At 47.3% G+C, this 24458-nt stretch overlaps 1 protein-coding gene across 3 annotated transcripts in view; it reads right to left on the minus strand.

Annotated features, from left to right (window-relative positions):
• Positions 1-22899, minus strand: part of CLASRP (CLK4 associating serine/arginine rich protein) — a 94808-nt gene extending 71909 nt beyond the window's left edge. The window contains exons 1-7 of one of the 3 annotated variants that reach the window (XR_010183117.1): positions 22725-22899; positions 19177-19304; positions 16056-16153; positions 15861-15962; positions 15540-15619; positions 679-763; positions 166-308 (exon numbers count right to left, since the gene is read on the minus strand). Coding sequence is in view for 2 of the 3 variants with exons in the window: in XM_063937580.1 (XP_063793650.1) it covers positions 166-308; positions 679-763; positions 15540-15619; positions 15861-15962; positions 16056-16153; positions 19177-19304; positions 22725-22728 (640 nt within the window). In the remaining variant the exon portion in view is untranslated. The remainder of the gene's footprint in view (positions 1-165; positions 309-678; positions 764-15539; positions 15620-15860; positions 15963-16055; positions 16154-19176; positions 19305-22724) is intronic. The other 2 variants (XM_063937580.1, XM_063937581.1) reach the window with 2 other exon arrangements.
• Positions 22900-24458: the final 1559 nt, after the last annotated feature.

Below are 24458 nucleotides of genomic sequence, written 5' to 3' on the forward strand. Positions count from 1 at the left end.
GCAGAATTACTTAGCGCAGTCGCAGTGCGAACATTGCGCATGCGCTCTAAGCTGATTTTCACTGCGATGCGAAAAAAAAGAACGAGCGAACGACTCGGAATGAGGGCCCATGATTATAAAAGGACTCTATAGCACTTTGGCTCAACATTGCGGGAAGATAAGTACCTATATCTGGGATGACTTCATCTTCATCGGATTTACTCTCATCATCAGAATCTTCATCCTCCCCTTTCTCAGGAGATTCCCCCAATTCCGCCACTGTGCTGTCCTCATAGGTGTAACCAATCGAGGCCTTCTTCTCGGAAAGCCTGTACACAAGTGGGCAAGAAGGGTCACAACATGGTCAGGCGTGGAGGCAGGTGAGTAAACAGAGACTGAGGCATACCATAAGGAAAATAATGAGGGGTAATAACAAGCTAAACTTGTCAAGAAGGGAGTGAGTGTGTGATGCCCAACCTAAGGGATCAGTATGGGGAAAGCAACTTTCTGTTTAAATTACTTGACTTGTAGTTCTCCTTTAAATGAAAAATAAATAAATGGGGGGGGGGGGGGGGGGAAATACTACCTTGTGTATTACGAAGGTACAGATTATATCCAAAAAATACAACACAACGTGTCCTAAACCATGGAGTATATTTCCAGTGCCCTGAAAAAATGAATCAACTATGAGGCACTTACTTCTTCTTCTCATCTTCTCCTGGTCTCTGTAAGCCACCATAGAGTTCATCAATGTAGATCTGGTATAGACACTGCTCCTCAGAAACTAGAGGAAAAGTATAGACTATAATACACAAAGGATGCTAATTTACGTACAAGCACCTTTAATATTGGTGGGAAGATTTCTGATGGCATCACTTTAGCGTTCATTATACATACTGTACATATACTCCATGGAGGCTATACATAGGGACAAGTATGTGTGGGAGCCGCCAGAAAGGGTCCTTGCGGCTTTCGCTTGTTGACTGCAGAAAGCAGATAGACTCGACGATTAGGCCGGTTAAATCCACTTCATAGTATTTTACATATCTGATATTATTAAATCTTAGTGGATGTGATATGGTCAAATCACTACACAAACTTCACTAAAAAGACTATAACATGATAAAGCTTTTAACCAACAAAAAATAGATACCAAAATACATTTAAGTAACATAGAACAAATTGACTTTAGAGGACACATTTTTACAGCTAACTAGTTTCAACTGACTTCAAAATGTATATAAATGGCTGTGGGGACCCACAGTTGGTTATTGCAATTTACAACAATTACTTCATCACAAAGACCAAGGAACATGTAAAGTTTTTTTTCTTTTTTCAAGCAATTTAAAAAAAAAAAATATATATAAAAAAAAAAATAAGAATTTACTTACCGATAATTCTATTTCTCATAGTCCGTAGTGGATGCTGGGGACTCCGTAAGGACCATGGGGAATAGCGGCTCCGCAGGAGACTGGGCACAAAAGTAAAGCTTTAGAACTACCTGGTGTGCACTGGCTCCTCCCCCCATGACCCTCCTCCAAGCCTCAGTTAGGATACTGTGCCCGGACGAGCGTACACAATAAGGAAGGATTTTGAATCCCGGGTAAGACTCATACCAGCCACACCAATCACACCATATAACTTGTGATCTAAACCCAGTTAACAGCATGATAACAGAGGAGCCTCTAGAAAAGATGGCTCACTACAGCAATAACCCGATTTTTTGGTAACAATAACTATGTACCAGTATTGCAGACAATCCGCACTTGGGATGGGCGCCCAGCATCCACTACGGACTATGAGAAATAGAATTATCGGTAAGTAAATTCTTATTTTCTCTGACGTCCTAGTGGATGCTGGGGACTCCGTAAGGACCATGGGGATTATACCAAAGCTCCCAAACGGGCGGGAGAGTGCGGATGACTCTGTAGCACCAATTGAGAGAACTCCAGGTCCTCCTCAGCCAGGGTATCAAATTTGTAGAATTTTACAAACGTATTTGCTCCTGACCAAGTAGCTGCTCGGCAAAATTGTAAAGCCGAGACCCCTCGGGCAGCCGCCCAAGATGAGCCCACCTTCCTTGTGGAATGGGCTTTTACAGATTTTGGCTGTGGCAGGCCTGCCACAGAATGTGCAAGCTGAATTGTACTACAAATCCAACGAGCAATAGTCTGCTTAGAAGCAGGAGCACCCAGCTTGTTGGGTGCATACAGAATAAACAACGAGTCAGATTTTCTGACTCCAGCCGTCCTGGAAACCTATATTTCCAGGGCCCTGACAACGTCTAGCAACTTGGAGTCCTCCAAGTCCCTAGTAGCCGCAGGCCACCACAATAGGTTGATTCAGGTGAAACGCTGAAAACCACCTTAGGGAGAAACTGAGGACAAGTCCTCAATTCCGCCCTGTCCGAATGGAAAATCAGATGAGGGCTTTTACAGGATAAAGCTGCCAATTCTGACACGCACCTGGCCCAGGCCAGGGCCAACAGCATGACCACTTTCCATGTGAGATATTTTAACTCCACATATTCAAGTGGTTCAAACCAGTGTGACTTTTGGAACCCAAAAAACTACATTTAGATCCCAAGGTGCCACTGGAGGCACAAAAGGAGGCTGTATATACAGTACCCCTTTCACAAACGTCTGAACTTCAGGGACTGAAGCTAGTTCTTTTTGGAAGAAAATTGACAGCGCCGAAATTTGAACCTTAATGGACCCCCATTTTCAGGCCCATAGACACTCCTGTTTGCAGGAAATGTAGGAATCGACCTAGTTGAAAATTCCTCCGTCGGGGCCTTACTGGCCTCGCACCACGCAACATATTTTCGCCAAATGCGGTGATAATGTTTTTGCGGTTATATCTTTCCTGGCTTTGATCAGGATAGGAATGACTTCATCCGGAATGCCTTTCTCCTTCAGGATCCGGCGTTCAGCCGCCATGCGTCAAACGCAGCCGCGGTAAGTCTTGGAACATACAGGGTCCTTGCTGGAGCAGGTCCCCTTCTTAGAGGTAGAGGGCCCACGGATCCTCCGTGAGCATCTCTTGAAGTTCCGGTTACCAAGTCCTTCTTGGCCAAACCGGAGCCACGAATATAGTGCTTACTCCTCTCCATCTTATAATTCTCAGTACCTTGGGTATGAGAGGCAGAGGAGGGAACACATACACTGACTGGTACACCCACTGTGTTACCAGAGCGTCTACTGTCGAGTTTTATAAACATGTGGAAGACTTCTGGGTGAAGTCCCCACTCTCCCGGGTCGAGGTCGTGTCTGCTGAGGAAGTCTGCTTCCCAGTTGTCCACTCCCGGAATGAATACTGCTGACAGTGCTATCACATGATTTTTCCGCCCAGCGAAGAATCCTTGCAGCTTCTGCCATTGCCCTCCTGCTTCTTGTGTCACCCTGTCCTGTTTACGTGGGTGACTGCCGTGATGTTGTCCGAATGGATCAACTCCGGGTGACCTTGAAGCAGAGGTCTTGCTGAGCTTAGAAGCATTGTAAATGGCCCTTAGCTTCAGGATATTTATGTGAAGTGATGTCTCCAGGCTTGACCAATAAGCTCTGGAAATTCCTTCCCTGTGTGACTGCTCCCCAGCCTCGCAGGCTGGCATCCGTGGTCACCAGGACCCCAGTCCTGAATGTCGAATCTGCGGCCCTCTAGAAGATGAGCCACTCTGCAACCACCACAGGAGAGCCACCCATGTGCTTGGTGACAGGGTTATCCGCTGATGCATCTGAAGATGCGACCCGGACCATTTGTCCAGCAGGTCCCACTGGAAAGTTCTTGCGTGGAATCTGCCGAATGGGATTGCTTCGTAGGAAGCCACCATTTTTCCCAGAACCCTTTCATTGATGTACTGAGACCTTGGCTCGGTTATAGGAGGTTCCCGACTAGCTCGGATAACTCCCTGACTTTCTCCTCCGGGAGAAACACCTTTTTCTGGACTGTGTCCAGGATCATCCCTAGGAACAGAAGACGAGTCGTCGGAATCAGCTGCGATTTTGGAATATTGAGAATCCAATCGTGCTGCCGCAACACTACCTGTGCTACACCGACCTCCAACTGTTCCCTGGATCTTACCCTTATCAGGGAATCGTCCAAGTAAGGGATAACTAAAATTCCCTTCCTTCGAAGGAGTATCATCATTTCGGCCATTACCTTGGTAAAGACCCGGGGTGCCGTGGACCATCCATACGGCAGCGTCTGAAACTGATAGTGACAGTTCTGTACCATAAACCTGAGGTACCCTTGGTGAGAAGGGTAAATTGGGGACATGAAGGTAAGCATCCTTGATGTCCCGAGACATCATGTAGTCCCCTTCTTCCAGGTTCGCAATCACTAATCTGAGTGACTCAATCTTGAATTTGAACCTCTGTATGTAAGTGTTCAAGATTTTAGATTTAGAATCGGTCTCACCAAGCCGTCCGGCTTCGGTACCACAACAGTGTGGGAAATAATACCCCGTTCCCTGTTGCAGGAGGGGTACCTTGATTATCACCTGCTGGGAATACAGCTTGTGAATGGCTTCCAAAACTGCCTCCCTGTCAGAAGGAGACATCGGTAAAGCCGACTTTAGGAAACGGCGAGGGGGAGACGTCTCGAATTCCAATTTGTACCCCTGAGATATCACCTGAAGTATCCAGGGGGTCTACTTGCGAGTGAGCCCACTGCGCGCTGAAATTCATTGAGACGGGCCCCCACCGTGCCTGATTCTGCTTGTAAAGCCCCAGCGTCATACTGAAGGCTTGGCAGAGGCGGGAGAGGGCTTCTGTTTCCTGGGAACTGGCTGATTTCTGCAGCCTTTTTCCTCTCCCTCTGTCACGGGGCAGAAATGAGGAAACCTTTTGCCCGCTTGCCCACGAAAAGACTGCGCCTGATAATACGGCGTCTTCTTATGTTGAGAGGCGGACCTGGGGTACAAACGTGGATTTCCCAGCTGTTGCCGGTGGCCACCAGGTCTGAAAGGACCGACCCCAAATAACTCCTCCCCTTAATAAGGCAACACTTCCAAATGCCGTTTGGAATCCGCATCACCTGACCACTGTCGTGTCCATAAACCATCTACTGGCCGAAATGGACAACGCACTTAGACTTGATGCCAGTCGGCAAATATTCCGTTGTGCATCACGCATATATAGAAATGCATCTTTTAAATGCTCTATAGGCAATAACATACTGTCCCTATCTAGGGTATCAATATTTTTCAGTCAGGGAATCCGACCACGCCAACCCAGCACTGCAGATCCAGGCTGAGGCGATTGCTGGTCGCAGTATAACACCAGTATGTGTGTAAATACATTTTAGGAATACCCTCCTGCTTTCTATCAGCAGGATCCTTAAGGGCGGGCCATCTCAGGAGAGGGTAGAGCCCTTGTTCTTACAAGCGTGTGAGCGCTTTATCCACCCTAGGGGGTGTTTCCCAACGCACCCTAACCTCTGGCGGGAAAGGATATAATGCCAATAACATTTTTGAAAATTATCAGTTGTTATCGGGGGAAACCCACGCATCATCACAACACACCTCATTTAAATTTCTCAGATTCAGGAAAACTACAGGTAGTTTTTCCTCACCGAACATAATACCCCTTTTTGGTGGTACTCGTATTATCAGAAATGTGTAAAACATTTTTCATTGCCTCTATCATGCAACGTGTGGCCCTACTGGAAGTCACATTTGTCTCTTCACCGTCGACACTGGAGTCAGTATCCGTGTCGGCGTCTATATCTGCCATCTGAGGTAACGGGCGCTTTAGAGCCCCTGACGGCCTATGAGACGTCTGGACAGGCACAAGCTGAGTAGCCGGCTGTCTCATGTCAACCACTGTCTTTTATACAGAGCTGACACTGTCACGTAATTCCTTCCAACAGTTCATCCACTCAGGTGTCGACCCCCTAGGGGGTGACATCACTATTACAGGCAATCTGCTCCGTCTCCACATCATTTTTCTCCTCATACATGTCGACACAAACGTACCGACACACAGCACACACACAGGGAATGCTCTGATAGAGGACAGGACCCCACTAGCCCTTTGGGGAGACAGAGGGAGAGTTTGCCAGCACACACCAGAGCGCTATATATATATATATATATATATATATATATATATATATATATATATATATATATATACAGGGATAACCTTATATAAGTGTTTTTCCCCTTATAGCTGCTGTATATTTAATACTGCGCGTAATTAGTGCCCCCCTCTCTTTTTTAACCCTTTCTGTAGTGTAGTGACTGCAGGGGAGAGCCAGGGAGCTTCCCTCCAACGGAGCTGTGAGGGAAAATGGCGCCAGTGTGCTGAGGAGATAGGCTCCGCCCCCTTCTCGGCGGCCTTATCTCCCGTTTTTCTGTGTATTCTGGCAGGGGTTAAATTCATCCATATAGCCCAGGAGCTATATGTGATGCATTTTTTGCCATCCAAGGTGTTTTTATTGCGTCTCAGGGCGCCCCCCCCCAGCGCCCTGCACCCTCAGTGACCGGAGTGTGAAGTGTGCTGAGAGCAATGGCGCACAGCTGCAGTGCTGTGCGCTACCTTGTTGAAGACAGGACGTCTTCTGCCGCCGATTTTCCGGTCCTCTTCTGTCTTCTGGCTCTGTAAGGGGGCCGGCGGCGCGGCTCTGGGACCTATCCATAGCTGGGCCTGTGATCGGTCCCTCTGGAGCTAATGTCCAGTAGCCTAAGAAGCCCAATCCACTCTGCACGCAGGTGAGTTCGCTTCTTCTCCCCTTAGTCCCTCGATGCAGTGAGCCTGTTGCCAGCAGGTCTCACTGAACATAAAAAACCTAAAACTAAACTTTTCACTAAGCAGCTCAGGAGAGCCACCTAGTGTGCACCCTTCTCGTTCGGGCACAAAAATCTAACTGAGGCTTGGAGGAGGGTCATGGGGGGAGGAGCCAGTGCACACCAGGTAGTTCTAAAGCTTTACTTTTGTGCCCAGTCTCCTGCGGAGCCGCTATTCCCCATGGTCCTTACGGAGTCCCCAGCATCCACTAGGACGTCAGAGAAAAAGATTTTAAACCTACCAGTAAATCTTTTTCTCGTAGTCCGTAGAGGATGCTGGGGACTCCGTAAGGACCATGGGGATAGACGGGCTCCGCAGGAGACATGGGCACTCTAAGAAAGACTTTGGATCTGGGTGTGCACTGGCTCCTCCCTCTATGCCCCTCCTCCAGACCTCAGTTAGAGAAACTGTGCCCAGAGGAGACGGACAGTACAAGCAAAGGATTTTAGTTAATCCAAGGGCAAGATTCATACCAGCCACACCAATCACCCCGTATAACTTGTGATATACTATCTAGTTAATAGTATGAAAAAACAACATAGCATCGGTCCAAAACCGATGAAACTATAACATAACCCTTATGTAAGCAATAACTATATACAAGTCTTGCAGAAGTAGTCCGCACCTGGGACGGGCGCCCAGCATCCTCTACGGACTACGAGAAAGATTTACCGGTAGGTTTAAAATCTTATTTTCTCTAACATCCTAGAGGATGCTGGGACTCCGTAAGGACCATGGGGATTATACCAAAGCTCCCAAACGGGCGGGAGAGTGCGGATGACTCTGCAGCACCGATTGAGTAAACAGGAGGTCCTCCTCAGCCAGGGTATCAAACTTATAGAACTTTGCAAAGGTGTTTGACCCCGACCAAGTAGCAGCTCGGCACAGCTGTAGTGCCAAGACCCCTCGGGCAGCCGCCCAAGAAGAGCCCACCTTCCTAGTGGAATGGGCCTTAACCGATTTTGGTAACGGCAATCCTGCCGTAGAATGCGCCTGCTGAATCGTGTTACAGATCCAGCGAGCAATAGTCTGCTTTGAAGCGGGAGCGCCAACCTTGTTGGCTGCATACAGGACAAACCGTGCTTCTGTCTTCCTGACTCTAGCCGTTCTGGCCACGTAAATTTTCAAAGCCCTGACCACATCAAGGGGCTCGGAATCCTCCAAGTCACGCGTAGCCACAGGCACGACAATAGGTTGGTTCATATGAAAAGATGAGACCACTTTAGGTAGGAATTGAGGACGAGTCCGCAATTACGCCCTATCCATATGGAAAACCAGATAGGGGTTTTTATGTGATAAAGCCGCTAATTCCGAAACTCGCCTAGCCGAAGCCAAGGCTAACAACATAACCACCTTCCAAGTGAGATATTTCAACTCCACCGTTTTAAGTGGTTCAAACCAATGTGACTTAAGGAAACTTAACACCACGTTAAGGTCCCAAGGCGCCACCGGAGGTACAAAAGGAGGCTGAATATGCAGTACTCCCTTCACAAACGTCTGTACTTTTGAAAGAAAATGGATAAGGCCGAAATCTGAACCTTAATAGATCCTAATTTTAGGCCCAAATTCACTCCAGTTTGTAGGAAGTGAAGAAAACGGCCCAGATGGAATTCTTCCATAGGAGCATTCCTGGCCTCACACCAAAACACATATTTTCGCCATATTCGGTGATAATGTTTTGATGTCACGTCCTTCCTAGCCTTTATTAGTGTAAGAATGACCTCATCCGGAATACCTTTTTCCGCTAGGATCCGGCGTTCAACCGCCATGCCGTCAAACGCAGCCGCTGTAAGTCTTGGACCAGACAGGGCCCCTGTTGCAACAGGTCCTGTCTTAGAGGAAGAGGCCACGGATCTTCTGTGAGCATCTCCTGCAGATCCGGATACCAGGTCCTTCGTGGCCAGTCACTAGGGCGTCCACAGCTACCGCCTGAGGATCTCTTGACCTGGCGCAATACCTTTGTAGCTTTTTGTTGAGACGGGACGCCATCATGTCTATCTGGGGCAGTCCCCACCGACTTGCAATCTGCGCGAAGACTTCCTGATGAAGTCCCCACTCTCCCGGATGTAGGTCGTGTCTGCTGAGGAAGTCTGCTTCCCAGTTGTCCACTCCCGGAATGAACACTGCTGACAGTGCGCTTACATGATTCTCCGCCCAGCGAAGAATTCTGGTGGCTTCCGCCATCGCCACTCTGCTCCTTAAACCGCGTTGGCGGTTTACATGAGCTACTGCGGTGACGTTGTCTGACTGGATCAGAACTGGTTGGTCGCGAAGTAATGCCTCCGCTTGACTAGGGCATTGTATATGGCCCTCAGTTCCAGGATGTTGATGTGGAGACAAGTCTCTAGACTTGACCAAAGACCTTGAAAATTTCTTCCCTGTGTGACTGCTCCCCAACCTCAGAGGCTCGCGTCCGTGGTCACCAGGATCCAGTCCTGAATGCCGAACCTGCGGCCCTCTAGGAGGTGAGCACTCTGCAGCCACCACAGGAGAGATACCCTGGCTCTGGAGGACAGGGTGATCCGCTGATGAATTTGTAGATGTAACCCGGACCACTTGTCCAATAGGTCCCATTGGAAAGTCCTCGCATGGAACCTGCCGAAGGGAATGGCTTCGTATGATGCCACCATCTTTCCCAGGACTCGAGTGCAGTGACGTACTGACACCCGTTTTGGCTTCAATAGGTTCCTGACCAGAGTCATGAGTTCTTGAGCTTTTTCTGTCGGAAGAAAAACCCTTTTCTGGTCTGTGTCCAGAATCATGCCCGAGAAGGTCAGACGAGTTGTAGGAACCAGCTGTGACTTCGGGATATTGAGAATCCAGCCGTGTTGCTGTAACACCTTCAATGAAAGTGACACGCTGTTCAGTAATTTCTCTCGTAATCTCGCTTTTATGAGGAGATCGTCCAAGTATGGGATAATTGTGACACCCTGCTTGCGCAGGAGCACCATCATTTCCGCCATTACCTTGGTGAAAATCCTCTGGGCCGTGGAAAGCCCAAACGGCAACGTCTGAAATTGGTAATGACAATCCTGTACCGCAAATCTCAGGTACGCCTGATGAGGAGGATATATGGGAACATGCAGGTATGCATCCTTTATGTCCAGAGATACCATAAAATCTCCCCCTTCCAGGCTGGCGATGACCGCTCTGAGCGATTCCATTTTGGACTTGAACTGTTTTAAGTAAAGGTTCAGGGATTTTAAATTCAAAATGGGTCTGACCGAACCGTCCGGTTTCGGGACCACAAACAGAGTTGAGTAGTATCCCTTCCCTCTTTGAAGCAGGGGAACTTTGACCACCACTTGTTGAAGACACAATTTGTGAATCGCATGTAACACTATCTCCCTTTCTAGGGGAGAAGTCGGTAGCGCCGATTTGAAAAACCGGCGAGGGGGCACCTCTTCGAATTCCAGCTTGTATACCTGAGAAATAATTTCTATTGCCCAGGGATCCACCTGTGAGTGAACCCAGATGTGGCTGAAAAGTCGAAAACGTGACCCCACTGGAGCGGACTCCCTCAGGGAAGCCCCAGCATCATGCGGTGGATTTTGCAGAGGCCGGGGAGGACTTCTGTTCCTGGGAACTAGCTGTGTTGTGCATCTTTTTCCCTCTGCCCTTACCTCTGGCAAGAAAGGACGATCCACGTACTCTTGCTTTTATTTGAACGTAAGGACTTCATTTGATAATGAGGCGCTTTCTTAGGTTGTGAGGGAACATAAGGCAAAAAATTCGATTTACCTGCCGTAGCTGTGGAGACAAGGTCCGAGAGGCCTTCTCCAAATAATTCCTCACCCTTGTAAGGTAAAAACTCCATATGCCTCTTTGAGTCGGCATCACCTGTCCACTGTCGGGTCCATAAGACTCGCCTAGCAGAAATAGACATAGCGTTTATTCTGGAACCCAGTAAACTAATGTCTCTTTGAGCATTCCTCATATATAACACAGCATCTTTTATATGCCCTAGGGTCATTAAAATGGTATCCTTATCTAGGGTCTCAATTTCCACTAAGGAATCTGTCCATGCTGCTACAGCGCTACAAACCCAGGCCGACGCAATTGCTGGTCTGAGTATCGTACCAGAATGTGTGTAAATGGACTTCAAGGTAACCTCCTGCTTGCGGTCAGCAGGATCCTTGAGGGTAGCCGTATCTTGGGATGGCAGCGCTATCTTTTTTGATAAGCGTGTCAATGCTTTGTCTATACTAGGGGAGGATTCCCACCGTATTCTGTCCTTTGGCGGGAAAGGATACGCCATGAGAATCCTTTTGGGAATAATTCGTTCAGCTCATGTGAGGATGGAAAGGTGACCTCAGGCTTCATTCCTTTATACATGTGTACCCTCGTGTCAGGGACAGGGGGTTCCTCTGTGATATGCAAAACATCTTTTATTGCAATAATCATATATCGAATACATTTAGCCACTTTTGGCTGTAATTGTGCATCATCGTAGTCGACACTGGAGTCTGAATCTGTGTCGGTATCTGTGTCAACTATTTGGGATAGTGTGCGCTTCTGAGACCCCGAAGGTCCCGGCGACATTGGGACAGACATGGTTTGACTCCCTGACTGTTACCTAGCCTCAGCTTTGTCTAATCTTTTGTGCAATAAATTTACATTAGCACTTAAGACATTCCACATATCCATCCAGTCAGGTGTCGGCGCTGCCGACGGAGACCTTACATTCATACACTCCCCCTCCTCCTTAGGTGAGCCTTCAACCTCATACATGCCAACACGCACGTACCGACACCCCCCCCCCCCCACACACACACACACAAGGAAGACAGGTTCCCCACCAGGCCCTTTGGAGAGACAGAGAGAGAGAGTATGCCAGCACACCCCCCAGCGCTATATGACCCAGGAAAAACACAGAATGTTTTCCCAGTAGCGCCTTTATGTATGTATATGCGCCAATTATGTGACCCCCCCTCTTGAAAACCCTCTGTCACCGTGAGTAAGCAGGGGAGAGTCCGGGGAGCTTCCTCTCAGCGCTGTGCTGTGGAGAAAATGGCGCTGGTGAGTGCTAAGGGAGAAGCCCCGCCCCCCTCGGCGGCGGGCTTCTGTCCCGCTCAAAATTCTTAAAAACATGGTGGGGGCTCTTTATATACATGTACAGTGCCCAGCTGTACATGTGTATATGTACTTTTGCCACAGGAGAGGTTTATATTGCTACCCAGGGCGCCCCCCCCTGCGCCCTGCACCCTTACAGTGACAGATGTGCGTGAGGTGAATGGGAGCAATGGCGCACAGCTTCACTGCTGTGCGTTACCTCTATGAAGATCAAGATGTCTTCTGCCGCCTCTGAAGTCTTCTTTTCTTCTCATACCCACCCGGCTTCTATCTTCCGGCTCTGCGAGGAGGAAGGCGGCGCGGCTCTGGGACGGACGGCGAGGGCGAGACCTGCGTACCAATCCCTCTGGAGCTAATGGTGTCCAGTAGCCTAAGAAACAGAGCCTTGAAACTCAGAGAAGTAGGTCTGTTTCTCTCTCCTCAGTCCCTCGATGCAGGGAGTCTGTTGCCAGCAGGCTCCCTGAAAATAAAAAACCTAACTAAAATACTTTGACAGGAAACTCAGGAGAGCTCCCTGAAAGCACCCAGTCTCCACTAGGCACAGTATCAAACGGAGGTATGGAGGAGGGGCATAGAGGGAGGAGCCAGTGCACACCCAGATCCAAAGTCTTTCTTAGAGTGCCCATGTCTCCTGCGGTGCCCGTCTATCCCCATGGTCCTTACGGAGTCCCCAGCATCCTCTAGGACGTTAGAGAAATAATAATTCCAGTGGTGCACATGTAAGTCCCTAATATAGAAATAGAGACAATATGGTACAACGCAATCTATCTATCTAGAACTGGCTGTCCTGCAAAGCTGAGCATTAGAATGGAAAGGGCACTTCTTAAACGGTTTACACACTGGAGCAATCTTGTGGGCCTAATTCAGCATGGGTTGTAAAATAAAAAAACTACAACTCAGTCCACGAGCACGTGGGGGGCCGCCCAGCATGCTGCTCCTGCACCCACCCCCCTTTAAAATGCGACGTCACGCAGCCGCCGTGGCCAGCCACACAAACGGTCCAAAATCAAACGGTCCAAAAACGGCCCCCGTTGTCCTGGACCGAGCCCCCCCCCCCCCCCTCATTCCATCCTTCATTACATTGATCTGAGGTGTAGGCACAGTACAATGTGTCAGCTGGCATATCACTCCAGGGTGTATCCAGCTTAAGTACCCATGACAAAATTGCACATTTTGTTCACGATTTTAACATGGGATTTAAAGTCAAAGCATCCTGATGTTGTCTTTTAACAGAAAAAAAAAACCCCACTGCTTTAATTCCACTGTAATATCATCGAAAAGTCAGTAACTTTGCCAAAAGGAAACCTATTACATTTGCCCCTGAGAGTTTAACAGACAACATTTGGAAGACAAAGAAACCAAATGAATTTGAACAGCATTTTCTGGCCTGGCATCAACACTAAGCAAAATGTTTGCCGAAAACCAACACTGTGCATCATTCCAAAGCACTAGAATTATAGACGGTGGCAGTACTAGAGTATAATCAAGGTTCCTGGCTAATTGGACTGAAAAAATAAATTAAAAAAATGGTGAAAATCTTGGAGATTACTTGCTGAAACGCAATGCTTTTTTTAAAATTAAAAATAAACAACGTTCTTAAGCAATACAGCCAAAGCTGTGACGTGTGTTCTACTAAGAATCTGTAAAATTATTAAAAACTGCTGTTCATCAAGGAACTCAAGCAATATTGCAAAAAGTACCTAGACGTGCGAAGCTGGTAGACACGTACCCCAACAGACTTGCAGCACTAACTGCATCTGAAAAGCATTTCTATCGCCTGTCAAAACAAGGGGGTGACTAAAGTATTTTGTGATAGTGGCTACGATTCCCAAATCAATTCTGAGGTATAGAATGCAATTAAAATGTGGAAATGTGAAAGGGTGGGGGGGGAGGGGGCACACTTTCTTCCTGCAGTCATTGGAAAACATCCTTATAATTTCCAGTGAGGTTACTCCATTAAGGTCCTAATTCAGAGTTGATCGCAGCAGCAAATTTGTTAGCAGTTGGGCAAAACCATGTGCACTGCAGGTGGGGCAGATATAACATGTGCAGAGAGAGTTACATTTGGGTGGGGTGTGTTCAAACTGAAATCTAAATTGCAGTGTAAAAATAAAGCAGCCAGTATTTACCCTGCACAGAAACAATATAAACCACCCAAATTTAACTCTCTCTGCACGTTATATCTGCCCCTCCCCTGCAGTGCACATGGTTTTGCACAAATGCTAACAAATTTGCTGCTGCAATCAACTCTGAATTACCCCCTAAATATGGAGAACACCTTACAAACTGTCTTGTTCTTCATACACACATGGTTTATAATTTATTACCAGTTATTTATATAGCGCGCACATATTCCGCAGCGCTTTACAGAGAATATTTGGCCATTCACATCAGTGCCTGTCCCAGTGGAGCTTACAATCTATATTCCCTAGCACATTTATACTACGGTTAATTTTGTCAGAAGCCAATTAACCTACCAGTATATTTTTGGATTGTGGGAGGAAACCCACACAAGTACGGGGAGAATATACAAACTCCACACAGTAAGGGCCATGGTGGGAATTGAACCCATGACCATAGTGCTGTGAGGCAGTAATGCTAACCATTACACCATCCGATTCCTGATACATAAGACAATTTCGCCCACTACACCAGGCCTGGCCAACCTGTGGCTCTCCAGATGCTGTGAAACTACACATCCCAGCATGCCCTGCTACAGTTTTAGCATTCCCTAATAGCAAAACTTTGGCAAGGCATGATGGGACCACAGGCTGACCAGGCCTGCACTACACCAATAGCTTATGTAATAAGGGACAAATTGTAATACACATACAGTACATGATAGTTCTTAAGAATCTCTCCCCAGTATACAAGTTACTGTATGACATGAATGTGAATGGTTATGATAGATTCATTCAGATATGCAAACTAATAAATATTAATGAGCTAATAGTTCCGCACTGCCGAACTGAAGACGGAACTACTGAGCTGAAGGCTATTGATTATCAGGTCATCCCATGAACCGTCCATATTCACTGGAAGTAGGCAACAGATACACGGTAAATAGGGGCTAACAGCACTGGTTACTCAGAGAACCTGTACAGCGACACATTTCTATTGTGAATCCAACATCCTCATTTACTAATACCCCTTTCACACCAGCATCTCTGAACACGGGTTATTGGCACATGAACGCTCATAACCCGTGTTCATGTGCGGTATGAAAGGGTACCGAGCTGAAATACCGGGTCCAGTGACCCGGTATTTCAACCCTGCTCTTGACCAGGTTTGAACCCGCGTTCAACCCGGCTCACTGCACCCCGGCTCCCGTTCACTCTCTATGTACAGGCGGCGCTTGAAGATCATGTGATCTCTAGCGCCGTCACCGCTGACATCAGCAACCTGGCAATATGCCGGGCTGACTCCCGGGTAAGACGCCTTGCATACCGCAATGTCCCTGCATGATCCCGGGACCGCATTCCCGGGTAAGACCCTGCATTTTTGGTGTGAAAGGGTTATTAGTGGAGTCACCACAGACCGCTCCTCCCCCTTCCCCATGTTCAGAGATCATAAGTGTCCATTGTAAAGGTGAATATTTCACAACGAACTTCATGCAATGTGTTATGTTCTCATTATTTCCAAAAGTGACTTCTACATTTTTATTTACACAAATCACTAAGAATCCATAAAACAACTTACTTCCAGCAAAGTCATTCTGAACTAGCCCTCGGTAACGCTCATAGTTACACTTTCGGTCATCAGATTCTTGTTCAGATGATCTGGGTAAAATAGAGGAACATGGATTGTGAACAATCTAATTTTCTGATGAGACAAACAGTAAATAATGACAAATATATGTATGAAGTAAGTAGGAAAAAAATAAAGATAATACGTGGAATGTAAGTATTATACTGTCCAGCCATCCCAGGAGGAATCAGAGAGGGTAAGAAAGACAGCCGGAAGGATTGTTACACAATGGAGACATCACAAATATCATCATTTCAGCTACTGCCTACTCACATAGTTGTAAGAAGAGGGGGTTTATATTCTGGAATATAATCCAAATGGGCACGGACATCAAAGCGATCGATCATATTGTTAGGGTCCCCTTGCCATGGCATCCTGAAAAGATATCCGGCAGGTGTTTAGGGAACACACACTGATATTATATTACGGTGGTAGAAACACTAGTCCTGCCCCTATCAGAAATCTTACATGTTCACAGGGCTTTCAGCTGCCAGTGCCACTGCGGAATCCAGGTGGATCTTACAGTATCGTCCATGAACTTGAAGGAACTGAGCAGGATCTTTTTTCTGTGTGAGTAAAGATGTAAGTCATTCAAGGTCACATTTGTACTGCAATGTAAAGTAAATGATAAAAAGCTAAAAAAAGGTGTAGGAATAGTATAGAAAGCCAGAAGTATGATTAATATAGCTGGATACCTCATTCACAAAATTATGTGATAAGAAATCTCCAATTCTGTGGAGATTACTAGCACTTACATCAGGGAATGTTCTAACAGCTTGGAGCAACTTATCAAACATTATAAGTTAATAGATCACAAATAATAAAAAGGTGCAACTATAGTGACAAACAATTGTCACTATTCAATTGTATTTGAGCACCCATGCACATGTCACATCCAAACAGACAGGGTTTAGCCATCTAAAATGGTTAACTCCCTACTTTGGGTGTCTAAGTGCCCAGCTTCAACACTTTTTTTCTCGCACCTCTGGAGGCTGCGAGAAAAAAAAAAAAAAAAAAAAAAAAAAGTGTCCTCTGTGGCCGCGGGGCGCCCAAACGGCAGAACAATTGAATTGCTACCATTGCGCGCCCTCTAGTGGCGGCCCCAAAAAAACAAACACATTTGAATCGGCCCCACTGGGTCTACAGAGCTTTCAATCCCAAGAACAGTCTGTTCAAAAGCAATAGGTTGGTAAACAGTTTGCAGATGACCGCTACCTGCCTGTGTATGAGCTCATCTACGGACTGCATTCATAGACCTGTTACCCTGAAGCTAGGCTGAAGAGCAGCAGTCTCTGTCCAGTTTGGCCACTCACAAGTCTAAACTACTCTCTACAGTAGGGGTGGGCAAAATACGGCCCGCGGGCCGGATGCGGCCCGCAAACCGATCCTGCCCGGCCCACTGCATCCCACCAGCGAGCAATGACAAGCGGCCCGACCGGCTGAGCTGCTTGTCATTGCTCTGAGCTGCAGTACCTCCAAGCAGCCAGCGGCGCCTCTCTCCCCTGCTGCTGCTGCGTTGTAGCAGCCTCCTCCAGAGTCCCCAGTGACAACGGCTGTGTTAAGCCGAGAAGGGGGCGGGGCTACGTGCCGATGAGGGGCGGGCTACACGGGACCTCAGGGGGCGGAGCTACACGGGAAAAGAGCCAGAGCCAGACTGCTACAGATCCATCCTTCCTGCAACTGCCAGCCAGATCAGTAAGTTAATGGGAAAAGTGAAAGAATATATGTGTGTGTGTGTGTGTGTGTATATATTTGTGTGTGCGGGCAGTGGCGTCAGACTGTTTTTAGGTTTGGGGGAGAGATCTTTAGCTCTCGCTGTACCAACCCCTCCCGTGTTATGTCACCATGTCACCCCCGTGTTCTGTCACTGTGTCACCCCCCCCCCCCCCGTGTTCTGTCACTGTTTCACCCCCCCCCGTGTTCTGTCACTGTCACTCCCCCGTGTTCTGTCACTGTCACCCCCGTGTTCTGTCAATGTCACCCCCACCGTGTTCTGTCACCCCCCTCCCCGTGTTCTTTCACTGTGTCACCCCCCCCGTGTTCTGTCACCGTGTCACACATCCGCGTTCTGCCACTGTCACCCCCCCCGTGTTCTGTCACTGTTACCCCCCTCCCTGTGTTTTGTCACCGTGTCACCCCCACCATGTTCTGTCACTATGTCACCCCCCCCCCCTCCTCCCCGTGTTCTGTCACTGTCACCCCCCCGTGTTCGGTCACTGTCACCCCCCCGTGTTCGGTCACTGTCACCCCCCCCGTGTTCGGTCACTGTCACCCCCCCCGTGTTCGGTCACCCCCCCTCCCCGTGTTCTTTCACTGTGTCACACCCCCGTGTTCTTCTGTCACCGTGTCACACATCCGTGTTCTGCCACTGTCACCCCCACCGTGTTCTGTCACTGTGTCACACCCCCCGTGTTCTGTCACTGTCACCCCCCTCCCCGTGTTCTGTCACCGTGTCACCCCCACCATGTTCTGTCACTGTCACCCCCCCCTCCCCGTGTTCTTTCACTGTGTCGCACCCCCCGTGTTCTGTCACCGTGTCACACATCCGTGTTCTGTCACTGTCACCCCCCCCCACCGTTTTCTGTCACTGTGTCACACACCCGTGTTCTGTCACTGTCACCCCCCCTCCCCGTGTTCTGTCACCGTGTCACCCCCACCGTGTTCTGTCACCGTGTCACACACCCGTGTTCTGTCACTGTAACCCCCCCTCCCCGTGTTCTGTCACCGTGTCACCCCCCCCCATGTTCTGTCACCGTGTCACCCCCACGGTGTTCTGTCACTGTCACACCACCCGTGTTCTGTCACCCCCGTGTTCTGTCACTGTGTCACACCCACCGTGTTCTGTCACTGTGTCACACACCCGTGTTCTGTCACTGTGTCACACACCCGTGTTCTGTCACTGTCACCCCCCCTCCCTGTGTTCTGTCACCGTGTCACACCCCCCATGTTCTGTCACCCCCACTGTGTTCTGTCACTGTGTCACACCCCCGTGTTCTGTCACTGTGTCACACCCCCACCGTGTTCTGTCACCGTGTCACCCCCACCGTGTTCTGTCACCGTGTCACCCCCACCGTGTTGTGTCACCCCCACCGTGTTCTGTCACCCCCACCGTGTTCTGTCACCGTGTCACACCTTTCCCCAGGGGCCATAAGACACTGGATAATTTGCTTGCTGCACAATAATTATCCTAAATAAAATGTTAGTGTAAAAAGGCTCTCTACCTGCCGTAATGTGTGTAAACGGGGCTCTACCAGGTGTAATGTGTGTAAGTGGCGCTGTGTGGCGCAATTTGAATAATGGAGACTATTGTGCAGCCTAATATGAATCTGTATTATTTTTTGCCCACACCCCTTCCACATGAAGCCACGTCCCTATATTTTTGGCAAGTGGGGCGAGTTGCTATTTTGTATGTGGCCCTCGGATACTGACAGGAAATGTCAAGTGGCCCCTCAGCTGAAACAATTGCCCACCCCTGCTCTACAGTATGTGTCAAGCAGTGTAAAGTTATTTCAAACCATTTGTTTGTTTATGTTATGAGACATCAATTCAGTTAAAAGCATCATAATGAAACATGAATAATATCACCTACAATTTTCTCATAGTATTCCCGCCGGCGTTCTGCCCGCTTTTTATAATCCACCATCATCCCCCGAAGCTTCCGCTCGTGTTTACGAGCTTCATGCCACATCCTAGAACCAGTCTTCATCCGACAACTAACTGAGAAGTGGGAAAAGTTTATATAGCAAGAAATAAAAAAAGTAAAGAAAAAAAAAAAAAAAAAAGTCAAATTCACCAACTGTCAACTGCTTAATACATACTGACAATACTATACTGTCTGAATAATGTGACACAGGTCATAAACAGAATATTCCAACTTATTATTTATTTCTGTGGTATGAATACAAAACGTCAGCTGATGACACGCAATCACTCCTACCATCCTGCCAACGTCTCAATAAATAAATCCATTTATACAAAATTTTCCCAAGTAATTAATAAAAAAAATATATATATATATATATATATATATATATATATATATATATATATATATATATATATATATATATATTATATACAGTTTGAGTATCCCTTATCCAAAATACTTGGGACCAGAGGTATTTTGGATATCGGATTTTTCCGTATTTTGGAATAATTGCATACCATAATGAGATATCATGGTGATGGGACCCAAGTCTAAGCACAGAATGCATTTATGTTTCATATACACCTTATACACACAGCCTGAAGGTCATTTTAGCCAATATTTTTTATAACTTTGTGCATTAAACAAAGTGTGTGTACATTCACACAATTCATTTATGTTTTATATACACCTTGTATACACAGCCTGAAGGTCATTTAATACAATATATATAATAACTTTGTGTATTAAACAAAGTTTGTGTACATTGAGCCATCAAAAAACAAAGGTTTCACTATCTCACTCAAAAAAGTCCGTATTTCGGAATATTTGGATATGGGATACTCAACATGTATATATATATATACATATACACACACACACACACACACACACACACTACACCCCCTCTAAATGGGGACTTGGCCACACCCATTGCAAACACGCATAACTTCACGCATACAGCCGGGCAATCTCCATAGAAACATTATCTAGGGACTTTCAACATGGCACTGTCATAGGATGTCACCTTTATGCCATGTCATTTTATCAAATGTCTGCCTTACTGCAGCTGGCCTGGCCCACTGTAAGTGCTGGTATTGTGCAGTGGCTACGTCTGGGGGCACCACATAAGTCAAACTATTATGCCACACAAGCACAGCTAATGCTGAAGTGAGTAGGCACATCTTCTGTTTTCGATTCTAACAATCTTTGCCTAGTTCCAAACCAACTTGGTCATCACACGATCAGTTCATGGGGAGCTTCGTGGATTGGCGTTCCATGAGTGAGCAGCCACACCCAAAAGACCTCAGGTCACCATGTGCAATACCAATCATTAACAGAGTGGTGTACACCACACCCCAATGGACTCTGAAACGGTGGAAACACGTTCTCTGGAGTGACGAACCATGGTACTCCAACTGGTTGTCTGTCGGATGAATCTGCGTTTGGTGGATGCAAAGAGAAAGCTTCCTACCTAAAGGTTTACTACAGAGTGTAATGTTTGATGGATGAGGAATAGGGGTATGAGGCAGGGTTTCTTGGTTTGGCCAGGTCTCTTTCTTTCCAGTGAAGAGAAAGCTTAATACAACCAATGACGGTCCAGACAATTGTGTTCAACAAACTTTAAGGCAACAGTTAAGGCCCATACACACTGGGCGATTTAGAGCTGAAAGCAGCTCACGTTTGGTGTGTTGAGCTGCTTTCAGCTCAAAGCCACCCAGTGTGTATGGCCAAACGATGATCGCTGATGCGCACTCCAGCTTCATCGCTTGCGGCCGCCGTTCATCTACCGGTATTACCAGTACATGAACGCCGGGGTGAACTGTTTTCCATAGCGTCCTGCTATGGAAAGCCGCTCACATCACTGGGCAGCGGGGAAAAGCGCTCAGTGTGAATGCACCTTTAGAGAAAAGGACCCGACAGCATGACAATGCTTCCGTACACAAATCAAGGTCCATTCAAGAATGGTTTGGTGTGGAGGAACTTGGCTGCCCAGCACAGGCATGACTTCCACCACATGGAACAAATTTGAGATGAATTTGATATCTGACAGCAAGCCACGCTTTATCGCCCAACAGGAAAGTTCACTACCACAATAGTGCTCTTAAACTCAGTACACACTAGAAGATATGAACGATAATCTTTTTTTATAAGATCTATCGTTCATATTGTCCAGTGTGCATGGATGAGCGCACCCATGGATCGTTCATCCATGAACTACCGAACATGCGGCTCAATGTTAACTAGATCTTTGAGCTGCATGTTCGGGAAGTGCGAGGGATGATGTCACTGAACGATATCGTACATCGATATCGTTCAGTGTGTATGTACTGGCGATCTCCCATAATTAGCAATCAGCGATAAAGCGCCTATTGCTAATTAGGGGCGGTCGCCCAGTGTGTACCTGGCTTTAGACTGAATGGATGCAAACTCTTTCAACCAAGTTCCTAATCTTAGCAACAACAAAAAATTCCAACAGGAGTGGAAGCTGTTATGGCAGCAAAGGGAGAACCAACTCCATAATATGTTATGGGGGTCTATAGATGGTTCTTTGTGTATAAAATGAAAAGACTACCGCTGTACTACTGCATAAGCAATGTCTAAAGGACTTTTTAGGCACAGCAATTGACAACTGCTAAGGGGAGGAATTCAATTGTTTTGCATTGCCCGCAGCTCCCATCTAAAGTTATCAGTAGCATTTCAACTGTCTGCACCGATAAGTACAAATGCTGCAGGTGGCCATTATTTCTGCATGCATCTAGCAAGCTAAGGGATACAGTATTCCCACTAGAGTGGTGGTCCACGCCACCACCCAAGTAGGAATATAATAGTGTGGCGAGCACAGAGCCTGAAGCATGGCGACCGGCCACACTGTGCTCGAGGTCGGGATTCCAATGTTGGTACATTGACCACTGGGATCCCAACAGTCGGGAATTCATACTGAATACCGCTAAAACCAATGACAAGCTGGACTTTTGGGCGCACAAACATAGCGCACCCAGTACTTTTCACAGGTTTAGCCAATATATGCGTGTCTAAACACTATGCATTGTGTTTCTAATAACTCGCACCAACCCGCTGGAGTATTATCCCGCCACTATACACAGGAGATCAGGCGCAAAAAAAACCCCAACAATTAAATCCCCCCTTTAAGAGTGTAATAGCCAGTGCTTTTGTAAATAATTTACACACACATCTGTTTGCACAGCAGTACACACATTTCTCAAACAACCAGTCTCCCTGGTTGCCATTTCACAACATACTCCAACAGGCCAAGCTGGGACTTGTAGTCCCGCAACAGCTGGAAGCCACAGGTTGCCCATGGCCAGTAACAGAAGCACGGTCACCCCCATTGCACACGGACATCTGCCGCCTTCTCCTGCGGAACAGAAATGACGCAGCACATGTGCGCTGCCGCCACTATATGCAGTGGTGAGTCCGGTGGGTGTTTCTCAGTCCGTCCTATATTCTGGCAGCGCTGCGGTACATACACATACGTCTGGTGGGGTCGCGCCGCTCCGATGACAGAAACAGATTATAACACCCCACCACCCTACAGGAGGACGCGGCACAGATTCAGTCACAGGAACAGCTCAGAGCTGGGCATAAGCAGCTACTACTGCGCCTGGCAGGCCGCTTCCGGTTTCCGTACGCTCGTTACGTACATCCACTTCGCTAGAGCGAGCACCCTTACTCGCTGATTGGCCAATCGAGGTCGTGTGACTGCTGTGGGGCGTTTCCTAAACTCTTCACTAGGAGAGAGGAAAAAAAAGTAAAACAAGAGGTCTTAATAATCGGTCCCAAAGTAGCCATTTTACTAGAGACCATCTTGTTTTCGGCAAACCTTTTTCCCCACCTAAGCAAAGGAATTACGAATTGTTACTCTAGTTTTGAAAAAGCTATACATGGATACATGGATGAGTGGGGTAACCGCAGGGCCGAAACTAGGATTTTTGTCACCCGGGGCAAGGTAGTCATTTGACACCCCCCCCCCCCCACAAAAAAAAAAAATATATATATATTTTACAATAAATAAATAAAAATAATAAAATAAAATAGAAAAAATAAAAAATAAATGAATAAAAATATTATATATATATATATATATATATATATATATATATATATATATATATATCTTTCAGAACTTTTTTACCTGAGAAACTGCCTTTTCTAACATAAATTTCATATCCAGGAAAAAGTGTCCCCATTTTACACAGTACGACAGGCAAGTGTCCCCATTCCCCATTTTACACATTGCGGCAGACAGGTGTCCCCATTTTACACATTGCGGCAGGAAAAAGTGTCCCCATTTTACACATTGCGGCAGGAAAAAGTGTCCCCATTTTACACATTGCGGCAGGCACAGGTCCCCATTTTACACAGTACGCTGGCAAGTGTCCCCATTTTACACATAGCGGCAGGCACAGGTCCCCATTTTACACAGTACGCTGGCAAGTGTCCCCATTTTACACATTGCGGCAGGCACAGGTCCCCATTTTACACATTGCGGCAGGCACAGGTCCCCATTTTACACAGTACGCTGGCAAGTGTCCCCATTTTACACATAGCGGCAGGCACAGGTCCCCATTTTACACAGTACGCTGGCAAGTGTCCCCATTTTACACATTGCGGCAGACAGGTGTCCCCATTTTACACATTGCGGCAGGAAAAAGTGTCCCCATTTTACACATTGCGGCAGGAAAAAGTGTCCCCATTTTACACATTGCGGCAGGCACAGGTCCCCATTTTACACAGTACGCTGGCAAGTGTCCCCATTTTACACATAGCGGCAGGCACAGGTCCCCATTTTACACAGTACGCTGGCAAGTGTCCCCATTTTACACATTGCGGCAGGCACAGGTCCCCATTTTACACATTGCGGCAGGCACAGGTCCCCATTTTACACATTGCGGCAGGCACAGGTCCCCATTTTACACAGTACGCTGGCAAGTGTCCCCATTTTACACAGTACGCTGGCAAGTGTCCCCATTTTACACATTGCGGCAGGCACAGGTCCCCATTTTACACAGTACGCTGGCAAGTGTCCCCATTTTACACATAGTGGCAGGCACAGGTCCCCATTTTAAACAGTACGCTGGCAAGTGTCCCCATTTTACACATAGCGGCAGGCACAGGTCCCCATTTTACACAGTACGCTGGCAAGTGTCCCCATTTTACACATTGCGGCAGGCACAGGTCCCCATTTTACACAGTACGCTGGC

Source organism: Pseudophryne corroboree, chromosome 8 (assembly GCF_028390025.1).
Source record: "Pseudophryne corroboree isolate aPseCor3 chromosome 8, aPseCor3.hap2, whole genome shotgun sequence".
In the NCBI taxonomy this organism is placed as follows: Eukaryota; Metazoa; Chordata; class Amphibia; order Anura; family Myobatrachidae; genus Pseudophryne; species Pseudophryne corroboree.